Below are 16,743 nucleotides of genomic sequence, written 5' to 3'. Positions count from 1 at the left end.
TTGGATCAGGGGAATCAAGTACTCGGAGAAACTCGAGATTTGTTCAGGATCCCAGAGCTAGAAAATGCCAGAGCCACAGTTCCACAGAAAGTGGTTTATTGCTTTTAGAACAAAATAAGATGCTTTTAGAACTTTTGTTAGTAAAGAACAACGGTTAGAACTTGAAAACATTTCTAAAACAACGTTTTGTCAGCGGATGCAAGTAGGCACTTCGACAGAGAAAACTGCCCGCTTGCAACTGTGCAGACCCGAGCTGCCCGGTTACATGGAGCGAACGGCTTAGAAGCGGGGCTTGCGCTTGCGGCCGGTGTACTGGGTGTCGGGTCTGACCTCCCTGTGGCAAGGAGACAAGGGGGCGGTCTCAGAAAAAAGAACAAAGGACCTACCTCAGGGACGCTTTCAAGTGCAGGCAATCCCTTGGTGGCCACAGACCACCCCCTCCCCCCATCCCCAGCCTGTCCCCAGCCCAGGTACTCACTTGCCCTGCCGCCTGCGGCGCTCCTTCTTCTCCAGCACCCACTCACGGCTCTTCCTCACCACCCCGCGCCTCGCCATCCTGCGCTGGATCCTATGCGGGAAACACAGCTCTGAGGGCACGGGTGGAACCCACGTGGCACTCAAGCTAGTCCACGCAGGGAAAAATAGTGGTCCTCCCCGAGGCAGGCGGCCTCCGATGCCCCTGCCACAGAAGTCCCTGCTTCTGGACACCTCTCCTCCCCCAGTGATATCCCCTGGGGCCAAAGCAGTTGTCTGGTAGAAGAGTGGGAGGTGAGAGGCCCCACTCCCTCACGGGCATCTTTGTGGCAGTAACCACCTGTTTAGGTGTGTTCCCTTGTTAGGTGCTGCCTGTCGGGCAGGCAGGGGGCCGAGCTACTTTTAGGGCAACACGGGCCAGGGTCAGCCCTTGAGAGCCTGGCACTGCCAAGGACAGCCAGAGGCCCGGTGCCCAGTGCTGCCAACTTCGGACCCTAGTCCGGCTGCAGGGTCGGCGTGCCTGGCATAGACCAAGTGGGGGTTCCCAGCAACGACAGATGTCTGAGGCAGGAAAACAAGGCTGTCAGCTCACGGCAGCCGCGACAAGGATCCTCAAGCACTGATGTTGGCCTCCAGCCCTGGCTGAGGAGAAAAGGGACCCCTCACAGCCCCATGGGAGAGAGGCCCTGGGAACAGGGAGAAGCCTTTTGTCCCTAAACCACATCCCCACCTGGCAGCTGGGCTCAAACGATTTCCAGCATAATTCCTGCCACGGAGGGCCGCTCGCCATTTGAGTAACAACCATTTCCTGAGCACCTGAGCGCCGGACCCATGGATGTCCTACGGCAGATACGAACCAGGCTTGCCCTTGAAGAGCCCACGACTGGGCAAGGGCAGGGACCAGCCACACCAGGCAAAGCGAGTGCAGAGACCCAGCAGCTACTGAGGGAATGACACGGAAAGGAAAAGCAGAGTCTGCGAAAAACAAGAAGGCTGCTGAGATAAGCGGGCATTTCTGCAGGCCGAAGGTGGGGCGGCAGCAAGACCAGAAGAACCACGCAAGGGTGCGGCACTGAAAGGACCGAGGGAGAGTTCGGGAACAAGAGTCCCGTGTGCCAGGCGAGAGAAGGGGAGGGGTCCAAGTGAGATCCTGAGGGTCCAAAGCACAAGTTCCCTCCTTGCATGAGGGCCAGTGCAGGCCGGATTCCAGCACAGACCATGTTTGCAGCTACTTCTCATCTGTTCTGACCTAAGAATAAAAGTCAGAATCATTAAAAACGAAAAAAACTCAGGGGCTCGGTCGGTTGAGCATCTGACTTGATTTTGGTTCAAGTCATGATCTCGTGGTTCGTGGGATCAAGCTCCGTGTCAGGCTCTGAACTCAGCATGAATCCTGCTTAAGAATCTCTCTCTCCCCTCTGCCCCTCTCCCCTGCTCACACGCTCTCTCCCTTCCTCTAAAATAGAAAGTTAAGGGCGCCTGGGTGGCTCAGTCGCTTCAGTGTCTGACTTCAGCTCAGGTCATCATCTTGCGGTTTGTGAGTTTGAGCCCCACATTAGGCTGGCTGCTGTCAGTGCAGAGCCTGCTTTGGATCCTTTGTCCCCCTCTCTCTATGCCCCTCCACTGTTCATGCTTTCTCTCAAAACTGAGTAAAAATACATGAAAAAATTTTAAAAAGAAAAAAATCTCAGAATCTCACTTGGCTGGGCCAGTTCACGGAGGTGTGAATACAGGCAAGGAGTGTGCTCTCCCTTCAGTAAGCAGTGGGCGGCCAATGAGGTTTCACAACAAAGAAGTGAGACAATGTGATCTAGACACTTCAGCACGTACAGGCAGTGGTGCATGAAAGAAACATTAAGAATGCCCACAACCAGGGGGCAGGAGTCTGAGGCACCAAGTGCAAAGCAGGAGGCAGCTGCCAACAGGGGGCTGGAAGTACAGGACTAATGATCAAGGGTCTGTAAGGAAGGACAAGCTGGGTGGCAAGCTGGGAGCCATAGAAGTAATGATGGGAAAGAGTCATGGGGGCAGATAAAAGAGCAGCAGGTGGGGGCAGTGAGCGAGGGCCCCAGACCAAAGGTGCCAAGAAGGAAGTTAGGCAGTAGTGGCAAATGCCACAGGTGGACCGAGTCATCAGAGAATCAGAGAGACTGACAAGAATGATTAGACAAAGGGGCGCCTGGGTGGCTCAGTCGGTTAAGCGGCCAACTTCGGCTCAGGTCATGATCTCGCGCTCTGTGAGTTCGAGCCCCACGTCAGGCTCTGTGCTGACAGCTCAGAGCCTGGAGCCTGTTTCAGATTTCTGTGTCTCCCTCTCTCTGACCCTCCCCTGTTCATGCTCTGTCTCTCCCTGTCTCAAAAATAAATAAAACGTTAAAAAAAAATTAAAAAAAAAAAAAAAAAAAAAGAATGATTAGACAAAATGACAAGAACACGAGAAGGCCAGATCATCCTCCCAAAGGACAACAGCCCCCTGCCCCCCCACCCCCCGAGCCGAGGACCCACAGAGCGAGTGCCCACAGAGCCAGGGAGACAGGCCCATGCCGGGCACTGTGCCGGGTCTGCCCACACACACGCGCTCTGCTCCTCCACACGCTGCCCGGGTGCTGGCATTATCCCCTCGCTGAACAGCCGAGAAACGGACGCTTACCTAAGTTTACAGTTAGCACATGTCGTCTGTAGACCCCAGTGTGAGGACAAGAGGGATTCTATGGTGGGTGGAGGGGGCTGAACCACGTGCACATCCTCTGTGAGGTGGGAGAGGGTGCCACTCGCTGGGAGCAAGTGGTGGGCACCTTAGAGCAGAAAACATCTAGGAGAGCCCCCCCCCCCCGACCGGCCCGCAAATCCCCATGGGGAACACGGGCTGAGGAAGCTAACAGAGATGACCGTAGGGAGGTCAGGGGGCTCCACTCTGTAGTGGACACAAGGAACACACTTGTGATCTTCACCACCCGTGGCCTTCCTGACCTATTCTCTGTGCATTTTTCCCCTTAAACGTCTTAAAAGTCTTCAGGCTTCTCACTCACATCAACCAGAACTAAGAAATAACCTCCTTCACTGCCTTACCATCAATTATCCAGTCAGCAAACACCAGAAACCTTTCACTAACAATAAGACCCTACTCTGGGATCGGGGACACACCAGCAGAGCCCAAGTCCTCCTTCTGGCTGGGGAGCCAGCAAGCAAACACACACACAGGATTCAGAACAGTGAAAGGTGGTAAGGAAAATAAAGGGTAAGGAGAACTCACCAAGGATACTGGAACAGATAAATGGCAACGTGTGATTTCCCTTTCTCAAAAATTAAAGGAAAAAGAAAGAATTCACCTTGCTGCTGTGCAGAAAATCAATTCAAAGAGGCAAAGTGGAAGGAGGTCAGTGCCGCAACTTCCACACCCCAGGCAAGGACGGTGGGGGTTCAGACCAGGGGAGGGGACCGGCTGTCACCCGGACAGACACAGAGGACTGGTCAGATGTGAGGTAAGAAAGACAAGAATGACTGTGTGGGGAAGGACAGAGGAAAACAGTCTCGGTGTGAAAAACAAGAGCTGCGTTTTGTTCCCAGTACTTGTGGGAAGCCTAGGTATGGATACTTAGGAGACAGTTAGGAAAATGGGAGGTGAGGTTGAGACCATAGGCATAAACCCAAAGCAACAAACCTGGAGTTGGTGATTAAGGCAGCAGAGAGAGAAAGGGTCCGGGCTGGGCCCCAGAGTGCTCGGAGAAAGAACAGCCAGCAAGCGGAGGACAAAACCAGGATGGCGGGCAGGAGGCCGAACCGGGAAAAGCATCGAGGGAGTGGCTGGCTGTTGTCAGTGCCCGAGGAACAGGCAGGTTAAGAGGAGGACAAGAGAGAAAGCGGACTGAGAAGCAGCCACAGATTTGGCAAGACAGAGGCTGGCGTGGCCTCGAGAAAAGCAATCCGTGAGGAGACGGAGGTGGGAGCAGAGAGGAGTGAGAGAATGGTGTGGTGGAGCAAGCAGCACACGTGAGATGTGACCCAGAGGGAAGCCCATGCACGAGGGGGCGCAGCGGGGGGAGTCAGGGCGCTTAGGGAGAAGACAGAAGAAACAGGGTCTCTGCAAACTGGGGGAATGACCCAGGAGAGTAAACATGAGGACACAGGAGCGGGGAGGGAGAGCCAAGAGGGGACAGAGGCCAGGATGCAGGTGGCGGAGGCAGCCTCGGGGAGGGAGGAGACAACCCGGCAGTCCTGGCAATAGGGAAGGCAGAGAGAGGAATGAAAGATGGTTGCGTGGCTGTCCACAGACATCCAGAAGGGCCCCTGCTGCCCAGCCTGAGGCAGGAGCGGGCACAGGCCCACAGGGTTCCCCACTGTTACCACCCTGGTGTCACTGCCACACTTGAACCTAAGAGACCTGGTGCAAGCAGAGAGCCACGTAGGACGACCCCGGCAGAAGCAAGCCCCAGCACTCCAGGCAGGGGTGACAACTACTTACCTCTCACTCGTGAACGCAGACTCCGTGGCCTCCTCTTCACCGGTAGTTTCGGTCAGGGCCTGCGGGGACCAGCGTGCTCTTAGATCAACCCGGAGATCTCTCAACCCACCTGCCCCACCCCAGAAGGTCAGGCCTCCCAGGCCTGAGTCCTTCCAACAGGTACCAGGCCCAGCCCCACAAGAAGGGAATCTAAAGGACACGAGCCTGCAAACTCTGGATCCCTCACCTTTGGCAGAAAGGTCGAAGGCCCAGAAAACAAACAGAGGTAGAACCTGAAACCAGAAAAGTACAGAGTGAGGGCTGGGCTCATAAAGCCACGCACAGGTACAAGTCTCCACACTCCTTCCCAGGAACAGGTGCAGAATGTGTAAGCCCCGGTGACCCAGCCGAGCACTCCTCTGGCCCACTCATCACCCCAACACCCTCTCCGCTCAACGCGGACAATACACTAGCCCCCAGCACTCACTTCTTTGCCTTGGCGCTGTTGGGGAAATCCACCACCACGCCACCAGTGAAGCCAGCCTTGGTGGCCTGGATCGTGATCAGCTCCAACTGAGAAGAAAACGGCAGCAAGTCAGGCAGGGAGACTGGGGGAGCAGACAGCTTCCGCTCCACTCCTTTCGAGAAGCCAGTCTGCCCCCCAGGGTGGACCCTACCCAGGAGAGCTGAAGGTCTTCATCAAACTGTTCCCAATTCTGAGTCCCCAAAAGGCGTATACACCGGAAAGTGCAGGCTGGAACAGCAACTCCCCTGGTTCTCACTTTTCTAGCCCAGGGACCCGTCTCCCTGCTCCCATCTCAGGAATGAAAGGCCACCATTCAGGAAACAAACTCCTTCAAGTTAGGGGCCGGGGATAGCTCACCACTGGTCTATCAGGGTCTGCACCTATATCTCCTCATCCCCACGGCGTGACCCGCCACAGAACAGACAGCTGTTGCCATCCTATCAAATCCTCCCCCGACTGCCATTCATTTGGTTACAGAAATCAGACACATCCTCATAATTGTAATACCACAGATCAGCCGAGAGAACACACAGGTCCTATCCTACCCCGCAGAAACCTCTCCCTCAGGTACTCACTCCCTACTTTTCCCACCAGTCAGCAACAATTTCCTTGTTCCATCACCTCCCAACAGCAAGAGGGCAGGTGAGGGAGGCACAGAACAGCTTACCTGTTCTGGGTCTCTCCCCCTCCCCTGCACCTCCAGTAGCCAAGGCGCTCACCTGCTCAGAGTTCTCAGGATATAGCTGCAGGACAGCCCGAGCTCCACGGACCTATAAGCAACAGAAACATCACTCTCCTACAAACATACCATGGGCTCAGGGCCCAACACTTCTCTCTTCCTCGTTCACTAAGTATCTGAAATCCCACTGTGCACGTGACCCTGTTCTCAGCGCTGGGGATGTAGCCGTGAACAAAAGAGAGAGCGCCTGAACTCTTGAAGGCCCGTTGCAGTGAGAAAGGCAGCTAATACATGGTGGTGACTTAGTGCCAAGAAGAAAACCAAATCAGGACAAAGGAATGGTAAGTGACAGGAGACTATTGGGTTTACTTTTGTCTCAAGGAAGGCCTCTCTCTGAGGAACACTTGGGCAGAATCCTGACTGTAACGGGGAGCTGGCTGAACATAGAAGGGAAAACCATTTCCACAGAAAGGCAAACACAAAGGCCGTTAGAACGTCAGATTAACCCCAGTGTGTGTGTGCGCAACAGAAACCACATAACACACGAGGACGGCCAGCCATCCACAAGAAACAACCCATTCTAGGAAAACCAGGGATGAAGCGAGGTGATTAAGAAGAACCCAGATATACCTGGCCTGTTCCAAAAAGGAAAAGAACTCATTTTTAGGACTTAAAATCTCAAACTATCAATTGATCCTATTAAACAACTGAAATCAACACCATCAGTTACAAAAATAAAAAGCTATTGAAGGCTCTGTCTGTGATAAATAACCCTCCTGCACCCCACCTGAGCATCAGCAGTAGGGGAGAGGGAGGGTGGGAGTCACAGGATGTAAGCACTCTGCATGCCCTGGACCTGAGGTCTCTGTCCTCACTCCGTGGAGTCCATGCCCCCACGCCAACTTCCGATTAAAATTTAGTGCCAGACACAGGAACTGTGATCAGTCTCAGGCACCACCATCTTCTGCCATTTCGTTAGGGAGTGTCAGACCACCAAGCTCTCTCTTTAGGCCAAGACAGGAGAACCACGATAAGGTCCTGCCACCCCATGCAGTACCATTTGAATGGCTTTCCCCTGGGAAACTTCCTACTCCATTACTGCCTGTAGAAGGGAGAAGCGGCCAGCCCAGACTCGGAGACAATCTCATACTCACCAGCACAGAGTAAAGAGAAGAAAAAAAGCAGTACAGGCGCTTGGCAGGGATGTCAGACTTCTTATTTGCATTACAGAGCCACTGGACAGCAGAAATGCTGAGAAAGGAAAGGACCCCAGTCAGGACAAGTACCAACATGCACTGCTCTCTCCAGCCTCTTCAAGACTCTAACACCACACACAATCCTTGAGCCCCAGGTGAAACCCTCCTGCCTATAACTCTCTTTCTGGGCTTGTGCAGATCCACTCCAGGTCACCATTCTATAATACCGGATGGAGGAGAGTAGAGAGAAGGCTGGCATCAGCTTCCTTGTAGCCAATCTAAACCAGTATTTTCTCAACCTTGTTCCTCCATGCATCTCAAATTTAAAATTACTCAGTGTGTCAAGGCTCTCTGCCACCTACCCCTTCATTCCCTTCCTCTAATCAAGGGAAAACCCCTTTATAGTATGTACACAAAGGCACTCATTCACTTATTCTCCTCTTCAATCGGTTCCTTCAACTGTACCTGTGTCTTCACCATCCCCAGATTTAAAACCCTCAAGCAACTATTATGTACTCCACTCAGGTGTTTCCCCCTTCACTGCTGTGTACACACATGAATGGAAGCCCAAACCCCACTTGTCTGTCCAACTGCCTCTCCCAGGTTTTACCTTCCTCTACCACTCTCCTGGTCAGCACTCATCACCACCTCCAGCTTGCTTCAACAACCTAACTAATCTCTCCTTTCTTTTCCTTTTTTTTTTTTTTTTTTAAATTTTTTTTTTTTTTTCAACGTTTATTTTGGGACAGAGAGAGACAGAGCATGAACGGGGGAGGGGCAGAGAGAGAGGGAGACACAGAATCGGAAACAGGCTCCAGGCTCTGAGCCATCAGCCCAGAGCCCGACGCGGGGCTCGAACTCACGGACCGCGAGATCGTGACCTGGCTGAAGTCGGACGCTTAACCGACTGCGCCACCCAGGCACCCCAATTTTTTTTTTTTTTTAATTTGAAGGAGTGGGGGAGCACATGCAAGCTAGCAGGGGAATAGGGGCAGAGAGAGTGACAGACAGAGAGAGAGAGAGAGAGAGAGAGAATGAATCTTAAGTAGGCTCAATGCTCAGCACAGAGCCCGACACGGGGTTAGCCCCACAACTCTGGTATCACGACCTAAGCCAAAATCAAGAGTCGGCCCCTCAACCAACCAAGCCACCCAGATGCCCCTCTCCTCTCCTCTCAATAATCTTCCCAAAATACAGCTCTGATCTGGCTACTCCCTAGCTTCCCATCAATTACTGAATAAAGCTCAAACTTCTCAGCATGGAATTTATTTTTTTTTTTTTTTAATTTTTTTTTTTTCAACGTTTATTTATTTTTGGGACAGAGAGAGACAGAGCATGAACGGGGGAGGGGCAGAGAGAGAGGGAGACACAGAATCGGAAACAGGCTCCAGGCTCTGAGCCATCAGCCCAGAGCCTGACGCGGGGCTCGAACTCACGGACCGCGAGATCGTGACCTGGCTGAAGTCGGACGCTTAACCGACTGCGCCACCCAGGCGCCCCTCAGCATGGAATTTAAAAAGCTCTCATTCTTGAGGTGCCTGGGTGGCTCAGTAGGTTAAGTGTCCAACTCTTGAGATCGGCCCGAGTCGGGCTCTGTGCTGACAGCTTGGAGGAGCCTACATGGGATTCTCTCTCTCCCTCTCTCTGTCCTTCCTTTCCTTGCATGCACCTGCATGCATGCTCTCTCTCTCAATAAACAAACTTAATAAAACACCTCTGGTCTTTCCCACAATCTATCAGGTTCCTTTCCCTGGGCACTTCTGTGCCTTTGTTCACACTGTTCCTTCCCTCAGAGCCCCATCCCCAGTCCCAGGACTATCCAAGTTCCTCTGAGACTTCAAGGCACAACCCCAGCCCCTCCTCCTCCTCAAGGCTTCCCTGTGCTCTCTAGCTTTTCTTCACCGCTCTGGTGGGTCCCACAACTCTGGTCACACCCCACACTCAACTTCATGATGTCTTATAGCACCTGACACACCACGAAGAGTTAAAAATTAAAAGAAAGGGGGGCGCCTGGGTGGCTCAGTCGGTTGAGCATCCGACTTCGGCTCGGGTCATGATCTCACGGTTCGTGGGTTCGAGCCCCGCATCGGGCTCTGTGCTGACAGCTCAGAGCCTGGAGCCTGTTTCGGATTCTGTGTCTCCCTCTCTTTCTGCCCCTCCCCCACTTGCACTCTGTCTCTCTGTCTCAAAAATAAAAAAATAGATAAATAAAATAATAAATAAGTAAATAAAAATTAAAAAAATTAAAAGGACTGTGTTGTATTTCCACAAACCTCGCAGCACCTTGTACCATGTCTTACATATAACAAATGCTAAAAAAAAAAAAAAAAAATAGTAAGTTTGCCATACTCTCTCTCCTCTCAAAAACAAATAAAAAGTGACTACTTACTCCTAAAACATACAGACCGTATCACCGGCCTTTGGTTTGCTGCAGCTTAGAACAATCTCGCTCAACCGTTACTAAAAAGCAATTGCTTTCCTTGAAATGATTTCCCCCACTCTTGTTCCCAGATGGCAACTAATCCCTTACCCTAGAAGAAAATCTTCAAATCTACATTTTTACTGCTTACCCAGATCCCTAATGCTCAACCTACAATCACAGGATTAAAGCTGACTTCTTCCCCTATCCCCTACCCTCCACCCCATCAACAAAGAGAACAGAGAATACACCAAATAATCAACAATTTACCACAGGACACAAAGAACAACTTCATGTTTCTTTTTTTTTTTTTTTCAACGTTTATTTATTTTTGGGACAGAGAGAAACAGAGCATGAACGGGGGAGGGGCAGAGAGAGAGGGAGACACAGAATCGGAAACAGGCTCCAGGCTCTGAGCCATCAGCCCAGAGCCCGACGCGGGGCTCGAACTCACGGACCGCGAGATCGTGACCTGGCTGAAGTCGGACGCTTAACCGACTGCGCCACCCAGGCGCCCCACAACTTCATGTTTCTAACAGTCACTTCAACGTTCTAAGATCTGTTATCGAAGTACTACATAAAGGCTCAAAACTTAACCCAGACAACCCAAAAAGGACTAAGCCGCTGAAGAAACTGGCAAATCCCGGACCACTCTCCATTACAGTTAGTCAAAAAGAAGGAAACAAGATGGCTGCTGGGGCCCACAAGATGGCTCCTAGAGGTGTAAGAAGCCACCTCTCCACCACCCTCCAACAAAGCACACAGAGAATCTATAATCTATACCAGTGGTACCTGAACCTGGCAGCGCAAGATGATCAAAGGAGTAGACAGTTTCAAAATACAAAAAATGCGTCATTGGGGACACTGCTCTAACCAGGGATGCGTATTTCTAAGTCTCCTGTGTAACTCTGCACAACCAGTTTAGGAAGCACTGACCTGCAGGACTAAAAGCAGGAACTGAAGACTCTTACCTGATACAACCATCAAAGGTGCCTGGTTTGAAGGGAATGCCCTGGCCCATGTCCCCCAGAAGCAAGTCTCCCTCAGTGTCTCGGTCCAAGGCCGCATCTACATTAGACGATAATACGTCAGGAAAACAGATGACGCGTAGCTGCTCCGTACTCATGAAGCGTAGTCTGCTCCAATGCTAAGTAGCACATACTTACCCAGCATGGCAGGGCTGATGTCGATGCCCACCCAATAGTGCCCCTCATCCGAGAGATAATCTCCACTCAGCCCAGAACCACATCTGGAAGACACAATAAAAACAGGAACTCAATAGTGTGAGCAGGAAAGACACTCCTCCACCTGGACAAGCTGAACCAGGCCCCAGGATCTCACCCAATATCCAACAGGTAACTGGGCTGACCCTCGGGCAGACAAAGGAGCTCCAATGCGCGCCCAGCCATCTTGGTCTGGACATCAATCATCCGTGAGCTGGGAAGGCAGAAAACACAAGTGATAAAGGAGTTCTGGGCTAAAACACTGCTCAGAGCAAAAGAAGAGAAAGAGAACAAGGCACAATCACCCTGAGGTACTGTCCCAGTCACCATACCCAACTACAGCTATTTAAAAGCGACCCCCAAAGTCCATGTAATACAGCAACAAGTTATTTTGCGACACAAATTACAACTTTGCCAGCTGCAAAACTGATGTGAAGGGAATAAATCGCTTAGCTAATGACTGACTATTGCCTATTTTCAACTCCATGTGGTTCTGATATGTTTATTACTTAAAAACACGTTTTCTGGAAAAATTACCCACCATAGTTACTCTCCTGTATAAAGCTCAACAAGGCACAACAAAAATCCATAGCAGTTGCTACCCAAGAGAAATATAACGCAAGCCACGTGGGACTTTCTTAGTGCCATGATTAAAATGAAATGCTAAAATTAATTGTAATAGTTTACCCAACCCAATAATCCTGGTAATATATCTTAACCCGATATGCTCCAAATAGCATTTCAACACATCATCAACATAAAAGAGGTAAAGTGTTAACATTTTCTTCACAGTAAGTCATTCAGACCAAACATTCCTTCAAAAGAGAATACTGCCTCTTAACAAAACGGATCTTTGGCGTTCTCTGCCTTTCCCAAGATCAAGAGGAAGAATCGCACTGAATTCTGCAGCTGGGAAAAAAGCTTATGTTGGTACATAATGACAACCGGATCAGAGATTTCTGCTGGCCTTGGTCTTGGACTCTAATTTGAATGGAAAAGTGGAGAACAGTTATCTCTAGAGTAGTGGTATCAGAGAGAGCAGGCTTGGCAGTCCCTGTTCTAGCCTTCACCTGTTAAATGACTATGGTTAACACAAGTTAACTCTCCCCCTGAAATTCAGATACTACACCAACACTTGTCATAAGACCTTAATGATAATGCAAACAGGGGCACACAGCATTCTGGGAATACTACCTCCTCCCCCTCAATAGCACTGATCCCCCTACACGTATCCACCGCCCCTGCCGATTTTACCGCATGCTTCAAACAAGCTGTCACATGAAACTCTGAGAACCCCCTAGAGAAAGTACGCATGATTCACCTCCATTTTAATGCTAAGTTCACCGAGGCCCAGAGGGTTCCGAGATTTACTCAAAAGTTGACTTTCCCACCGTAAAAAATAGGATCAATCCGGGTCCCTTCCTTCCCCAACACCCCAAACTCTTGCGTGCTTTCCAATTAGCGCCAGCTATCAGGGTAACTTGCCGGCCCCCGAACCCCGACGCCGCGCAACATCTAGGCTCCCCTTACTTGCGCACGTATTTCCGGGCTTCATTCTTGTCATAAAACTGCGGGAAAGAAAAAGAGAAGAGTAGTATAGAAGGAATCAAGACGCGAGGGCCTTAAATGGAGGAGAGAAGGACGCGCGCGAGCCGCTAGCCTCACCAGCTCCGGGGGCCCGCCGTGCTCCGGCCTCTTCCCGCGGAACGCCATCCCCACGCCTCAGCCGCGAAACTCACACTAGCGTTCCGGGAACCCGGCTTTTATGTCTTCGGCCCCGCTCCCGCCCAAAAACACGCATGCTCCACCTTTCTCCCCGCCTCCCTTTTTACTCGATTGGCTAGAGGGCCGACGCGCCGCGAACAACGCGCGCTTCCCATTGGCCAGTTAGTCTCGCACCGCCCGCATGGCCCGTTCAAGATGGCAACCAAGCGCGATCTGAGGTGGCCACGGCGGTTGCTGTGGGGGTTGTGGCTGGCCCGGGGCGCTCCACAGAGCCCGGGTTCCGGCCTGGGCCTAGAAGGGAGGACTTATTCCCAGGGCGACGGCCCATACTCGCGCACGGCGCTCTATGAACTGCTCGGCGTGCCCACCACAGCCACGCAGGCGCAAATCAAGGCGGCCTACTACCGGCAGAGCTTCCTCTACCACCCGGACCGCAACTCGGGGAGCGCCGAGGCTGCCGAGCGCTTCACGCGCATCTCCCAGGCCTACGTGGTGCTGGGCAGTGCCACCCTGCGTCGCAAGTATGACCGCGGTCTGCTCAGCGACGAGGACCTGCGCGGACCTGGCGTGCGGACCCCCAAGGCGCCGGTCCGCGACACCGGCTCGCCCCGCCCCCCGCCCCCTGCGTCTCAGGCCCACGGCCGCGGTCAGGCCACCGCGGGCGGCAACCGCACCATGTTCGACTTTGACGCCTTCTACCAAGCTCACTACGGAGAACAGCTGGAGCGTGAACGGCGCCTCAGGGCCCGGCGAGAGGCCCTACGCAAACAGCAGGAGGACCGGGCCAAGAAGGGCTTCCACTGGGACGATACCCGAGACGCGACCTTTGTCTTCCTTCTCCTCACGGTCTTCATCATCATGGGCTTTCGTTTTTAAAAGGAGAGAGGAAGAAAGGGAGCAGCCCCCCGCCAGCCCCGAGAAAATGGCCTTTCCGGTGTTCTTGAACCCTTTGCCTTCCATAGTCTACCTCTGCGGGGGTCCGGAGAAACTGCTCTCCCCCTCCTGTTCCCCGCCCGCCCAGCTTAGCCGTCCACGTACGCTTCCCTCCCCTACGGTCCAGAAAAGAAGGCTTCTCGATGCCCAAGAAAGAGGCCCCAAGAAGAAGAGTCCCAAAAGCCCGAGAGTGAAGGGTTTTCTGGAGTCCCTTGGGTGCCTGCTTCCAGAGGTTGCCTTCCTGATGTCAGCTTCTGGAACACTTGCTCGGGCTTTATTGTAAAGCTCTGAGCAACAATTGTCTGCTCCTGCCCCGCGCTTGTACCGTGGGGCTCCTGTGTAACCTTGAACCGTGCAATGTGACCAATTGTTGGCTGCCAAAAGAAAAATTGTGGGGTTGTACGAACCTTGTCTTTCTGTGAATTCCCCAGCCACAGGTGAGACCTGACGTAAGACTGATCTTTGGAAACCTTGCCATTCTTGTATGATCAGCCCCAGACCCCACTCCCTTTTCTGTTGATGGCATGTGGGAGTGGGAGAGCAAGGTCATGGAGCATAAGGAATTGAGTGTTCCTGTGCCCACACTTATCTAATGTGTATGACCTTGGAGAAATTACTCTGTGGGCATGACAGCAGAGGAACAAATCATTTGCTCTCTTGAGGCCTGTCACACTTTATTATCTACAGTTCTAATGAGCTCATTGATTAAAACATGATGTGATAGAGTTAGGTTTATCCTTGGGACAGTCAGTATGCCTGTCTCTTAGTCATTCCTTTGCCAGCCAGCCCCATTGCTCACTGTGCAGCCCATCCCCTCCCAGAGATAGAGCGGCCAGCTGGGACGCTGAGTCGCTTGAATGTGGCCTGTCCTCTTGTTTAGCCCCACAAGCCAAGTCCTTGAAACCTGGCTGCTTGAGTTTAGGGTATACGGTAGTACAAGGGACAAGAGGCTTGTGGTGGAAACAAGTTTCTTTATTCAGAGCTGGCTGAGGCTTTCTCTCTCTCTCTCTCTCTCTCTCTCTCTCTCTCTCTCTCTCTGTTTTGTTTTGTTTTGTTTTTTAATATTTATTTTAAGAGCACATGTGTGAGCCCTGGAGAGGGGCAGAGAGAGAGGGAGAGAAAATCTTAAGCAGGCTCCATGTTCGGCCCGGAGCCCGATGTGGGGCTCCATCCCAGGACTGTGAAATCATGATCTTAGCCAAAGTCAGGAGTCGGACAGTTAACCCACTGAGCCACCCAGGCGCTCCTCTCTCTCTTTCTAAGCAGTTGGTCATCACTTGGCAAGAGCTGTAGAAGTCAGGCTGTCAACTCTGAGTCCCTGCGCGTGGTACATGTATTGGCTGTAAGATTTTAGGTGCTTAAGCATTAATGCATGGGGCCTAAGTGTAAAGCTGCGAGCTAGGGAAGCCTTTACAAGAGAGATCTACCACAAGGGTGAGGACAGAAGTGAGCGTAAGTTCTAAACAAAGCCAGAGGTGCTTGGGTATATGAGTAAGAAATCCTGCATTCAGTCTTTCATGTGAAATCCTTGTAATTAGGATAAGCCCACAGCTAGTTCAAACTGGTGTCTTGGAAACCATTTGATTCCCTCCAGCCTTGGAGGTCAGGGGCTGCAGTGACCGTACGATTCAGTGGTAAGGATTTGAGCCTGCTTGGATTCAGGCTTGGTGAGCTCAGCTAGCCTTGGTTTGGGGGGAGGGGTGTATGTACTTTTGAAAAGAACATTTAATGTTATTATGTTTCATATTTGGAAAACAAGTTCTTTTCGGAATCCTAACAAGTAGTGTTAAGCTTAGCAAAATGCACAGAAACTAGTGATTCTCAGCCAAGCTGTTGGCATTATTTGGGGCAAGGTTCTATCAAAGTTTCTATCAAAAAGGATTGGGGTTCTTTTGGGTTGGTTTATAAAAGCACTCGTGGTCTGTAAATTGCTGGGCCCTTTCTCATGGGCTCCTTAACGTAGACCTCAAGTTTGTTTTCTCTCGGTGAACATTCCCTGGGGCTCCAGAACATGGAGAAGGATAGAAAGTTACAGAAGACTGGAGGAAGGGGCAGACCCTGTGGAGCTTCTGGAACATTCCATGCAACTCTGAGCAGGGTAGTCAATAAAGGTTGTTAATCATCCAACTGTAAGCCTCTCCTTAGGCGTAGGACCAGGCTCACACTATATTTAACAGTGCCTTCTTGCCTACCTCAGGTTTTTCTTAGCCCCAAGCTGAACTCTTAAGTTCCTACTCTGTACTCTCCCTAAAATGGAGCTCTTTATGGAAGGGGAGCTGTGTAGGAGGATTTTTGAAGGACCCTCAGACCCTTTCCCACCTATCCCCCACGCCTGAGGATCGTCATAGGTCGTTCTTTTCTCAGTTTCTTACCTGCTCTGGAGAGGAGAGACTGAACCAGGCCGTGGACATTATCCCCTGCCTTCTAGGGGCTGCTCCCCAATTCCTACTAATGGAAGAAGGCTCAGACACGCTCAACTTGAGTCCCTTTTCTCCTTTTGATCACAAACTAAAACAAAACTCCCTTGAAGGTTTGGACCTAGGACAGGAGGTGGACCAGAGCAGCCCAGCCTGCCTTGGGCTGTGTTCCCTGGGGTGGGGATGGGGTTGCGAGTACAGTATCAGGCTGAGTGAGCAGCACACACAAGGCCTAAATGGGGAGACCCGGCCGACAAGCCAGGAGTCAGGTTGTGGAGGCAACTGTATGTTGTATACCGTCTTGGGACTGGATCAGGACTTCGTTTCTCCTGAGCCAAACTTTTCCCTTTGTCGCATTTTGTTTATTGCTGGGTGAAATGATCTGTTACAGATCCCAGTGCTGAGGGAGCAGGATTCCTTGCTTCCCCTCTGAAGTTCTGGCATTTCGTTCACTCGGCACACCTTGCCTTCTATAGTGATCCCAGCGTGAGCCAAGATGAGGAAGAAGAGCCTACCTTAGGCCGGTGTGTGGCCTCTCTGGTCATTTTTATACACGTGTATATAGTCCTTACAGCCAACAGCTGAGGTGCCAAGGATGGAACCCAAGTGAGCGGCCATCATACTCCCTTTTGGGCAAATGACGGTGGGGATGGGGGAAGGGGTGTGTATCTCGGACCTTCCTGGAAGGTCACCAGATCCCAGGAAGAAAG

At 51.7% G+C, this 16,743-nt stretch overlaps 2 protein-coding genes and 1 non-coding gene across 6 annotated transcripts; 1 reads left to right on the top strand and 2 right to left on the bottom strand.

Moving 5' to 3' along the window:
* Positions 1 to 79: 79 nt before the first annotated feature.
* Positions 80 to 12,742, bottom strand: BUD23 (BUD23 rRNA methyltransferase and ribosome maturation factor). Of its 4 annotated transcripts, none has more exons than XM_045460064.1 (12): positions 12,624 to 12,738; positions 12,489 to 12,526; positions 11,077 to 11,172; positions 10,902 to 10,984; positions 10,707 to 10,803; positions 7,275 to 7,371; positions 6,161 to 6,211; positions 5,403 to 5,488; positions 5,163 to 5,208; positions 4,937 to 4,995; positions 479 to 568; positions 80 to 334 (listed from the first exon to the last, which is right to left on the bottom strand). In XM_045460064.1, the coding sequence occupies exons 1-12, from the start codon at positions 12,669 to 12,671 to the stop codon at positions 280 to 282; spliced, it is 846 nt and encodes a 281-aa protein (XP_045316020.1). In that variant the 5' UTR covers positions 12,672 to 12,738; the 3' UTR covers positions 80 to 279. The 4 variants fall into 4 exon arrangements, with proteins under 4 accessions (XP_045316020.1, XP_045316021.1, XP_045316022.1 ...); XM_045460065.1 differs by lacking the exon at positions 80 to 334 and adding an exon at positions 1,205 to 1,314 and having other exon boundaries at positions 474 to 568; positions 12,624 to 12,742; XM_045460066.1 differs by lacking the exons at positions 80 to 334; positions 479 to 568 and adding exons at positions 575 to 1,116; positions 1,205 to 1,314 and having other exon boundaries at positions 12,624 to 12,742.
* Positions 1,030 to 1,160, bottom strand: LOC123589858. Its single transcript, XR_006708502.1, has one exon. It is a non-coding gene; the product is annotated as a small Cajal body-specific RNA 20 (non-coding RNA).
* An 80-nt stretch (positions 12,743 to 12,822) lies between the features above and the next one.
* Positions 12,823 to 14,351, top strand: DNAJC30 (DnaJ heat shock protein family (Hsp40) member C30). Its single transcript, XM_045460075.1, has one exon. It carries the CDS (start codon positions 12,879 to 12,881, stop codon positions 13,557 to 13,559), a length of 681 nt encoding a protein of 226 aa, XP_045316031.1. The 5' UTR covers positions 12,823 to 12,878; the 3' UTR covers positions 13,560 to 14,351.
* Positions 14,352 to 16,743: the final 2,392 nt, after the last annotated feature.

The sequence above is a fragment of the Leopardus geoffroyi genome, chromosome E3 (assembly GCF_018350155.1).
Source record: "Leopardus geoffroyi isolate Oge1 chromosome E3, O.geoffroyi_Oge1_pat1.0, whole genome shotgun sequence".
Lineage (NCBI taxonomy): Eukaryota > Metazoa > Chordata > Mammalia > Carnivora > Felidae > Leopardus > Leopardus geoffroyi.
The sequence above is the reverse complement of the archived record's forward strand: the minus strand, read 5'-3'. Positions and strand labels throughout refer to the sequence as shown.

Excerpts from the sequence above, each read along its gene's own strand:
- BUD23 (XM_045460064.1), bottom strand. The coding sequence starts at position 12,671 with ATGGCGTTCCGCGGGAAGAGGCCGGAGCACGGCGGGCCCCCGGAGCTG. Across the intron at positions 10,804-10,901 it reads CATCAGCCCTGCCATGCTGG|ATGCGGCCTTGGACCGAGAC; the intron begins GTAAGTATGTGC and ends CGTCTAATGTAG. Across the intron at positions 5,209-5,402 it reads AACAGCGCCAAGGCAAAGAA|GTTCTACCTCTGTTTGTTTT; the intron begins GTGAGTGCTGGG and ends TTCTGGTTTCAG.
- DNAJC30 (XM_045460075.1), top strand. The coding sequence starts at position 12,879 with ATGGCAACCAAGCGCGATCTGAGGTGGCCACGGCGGTTGCTGTGGGGG.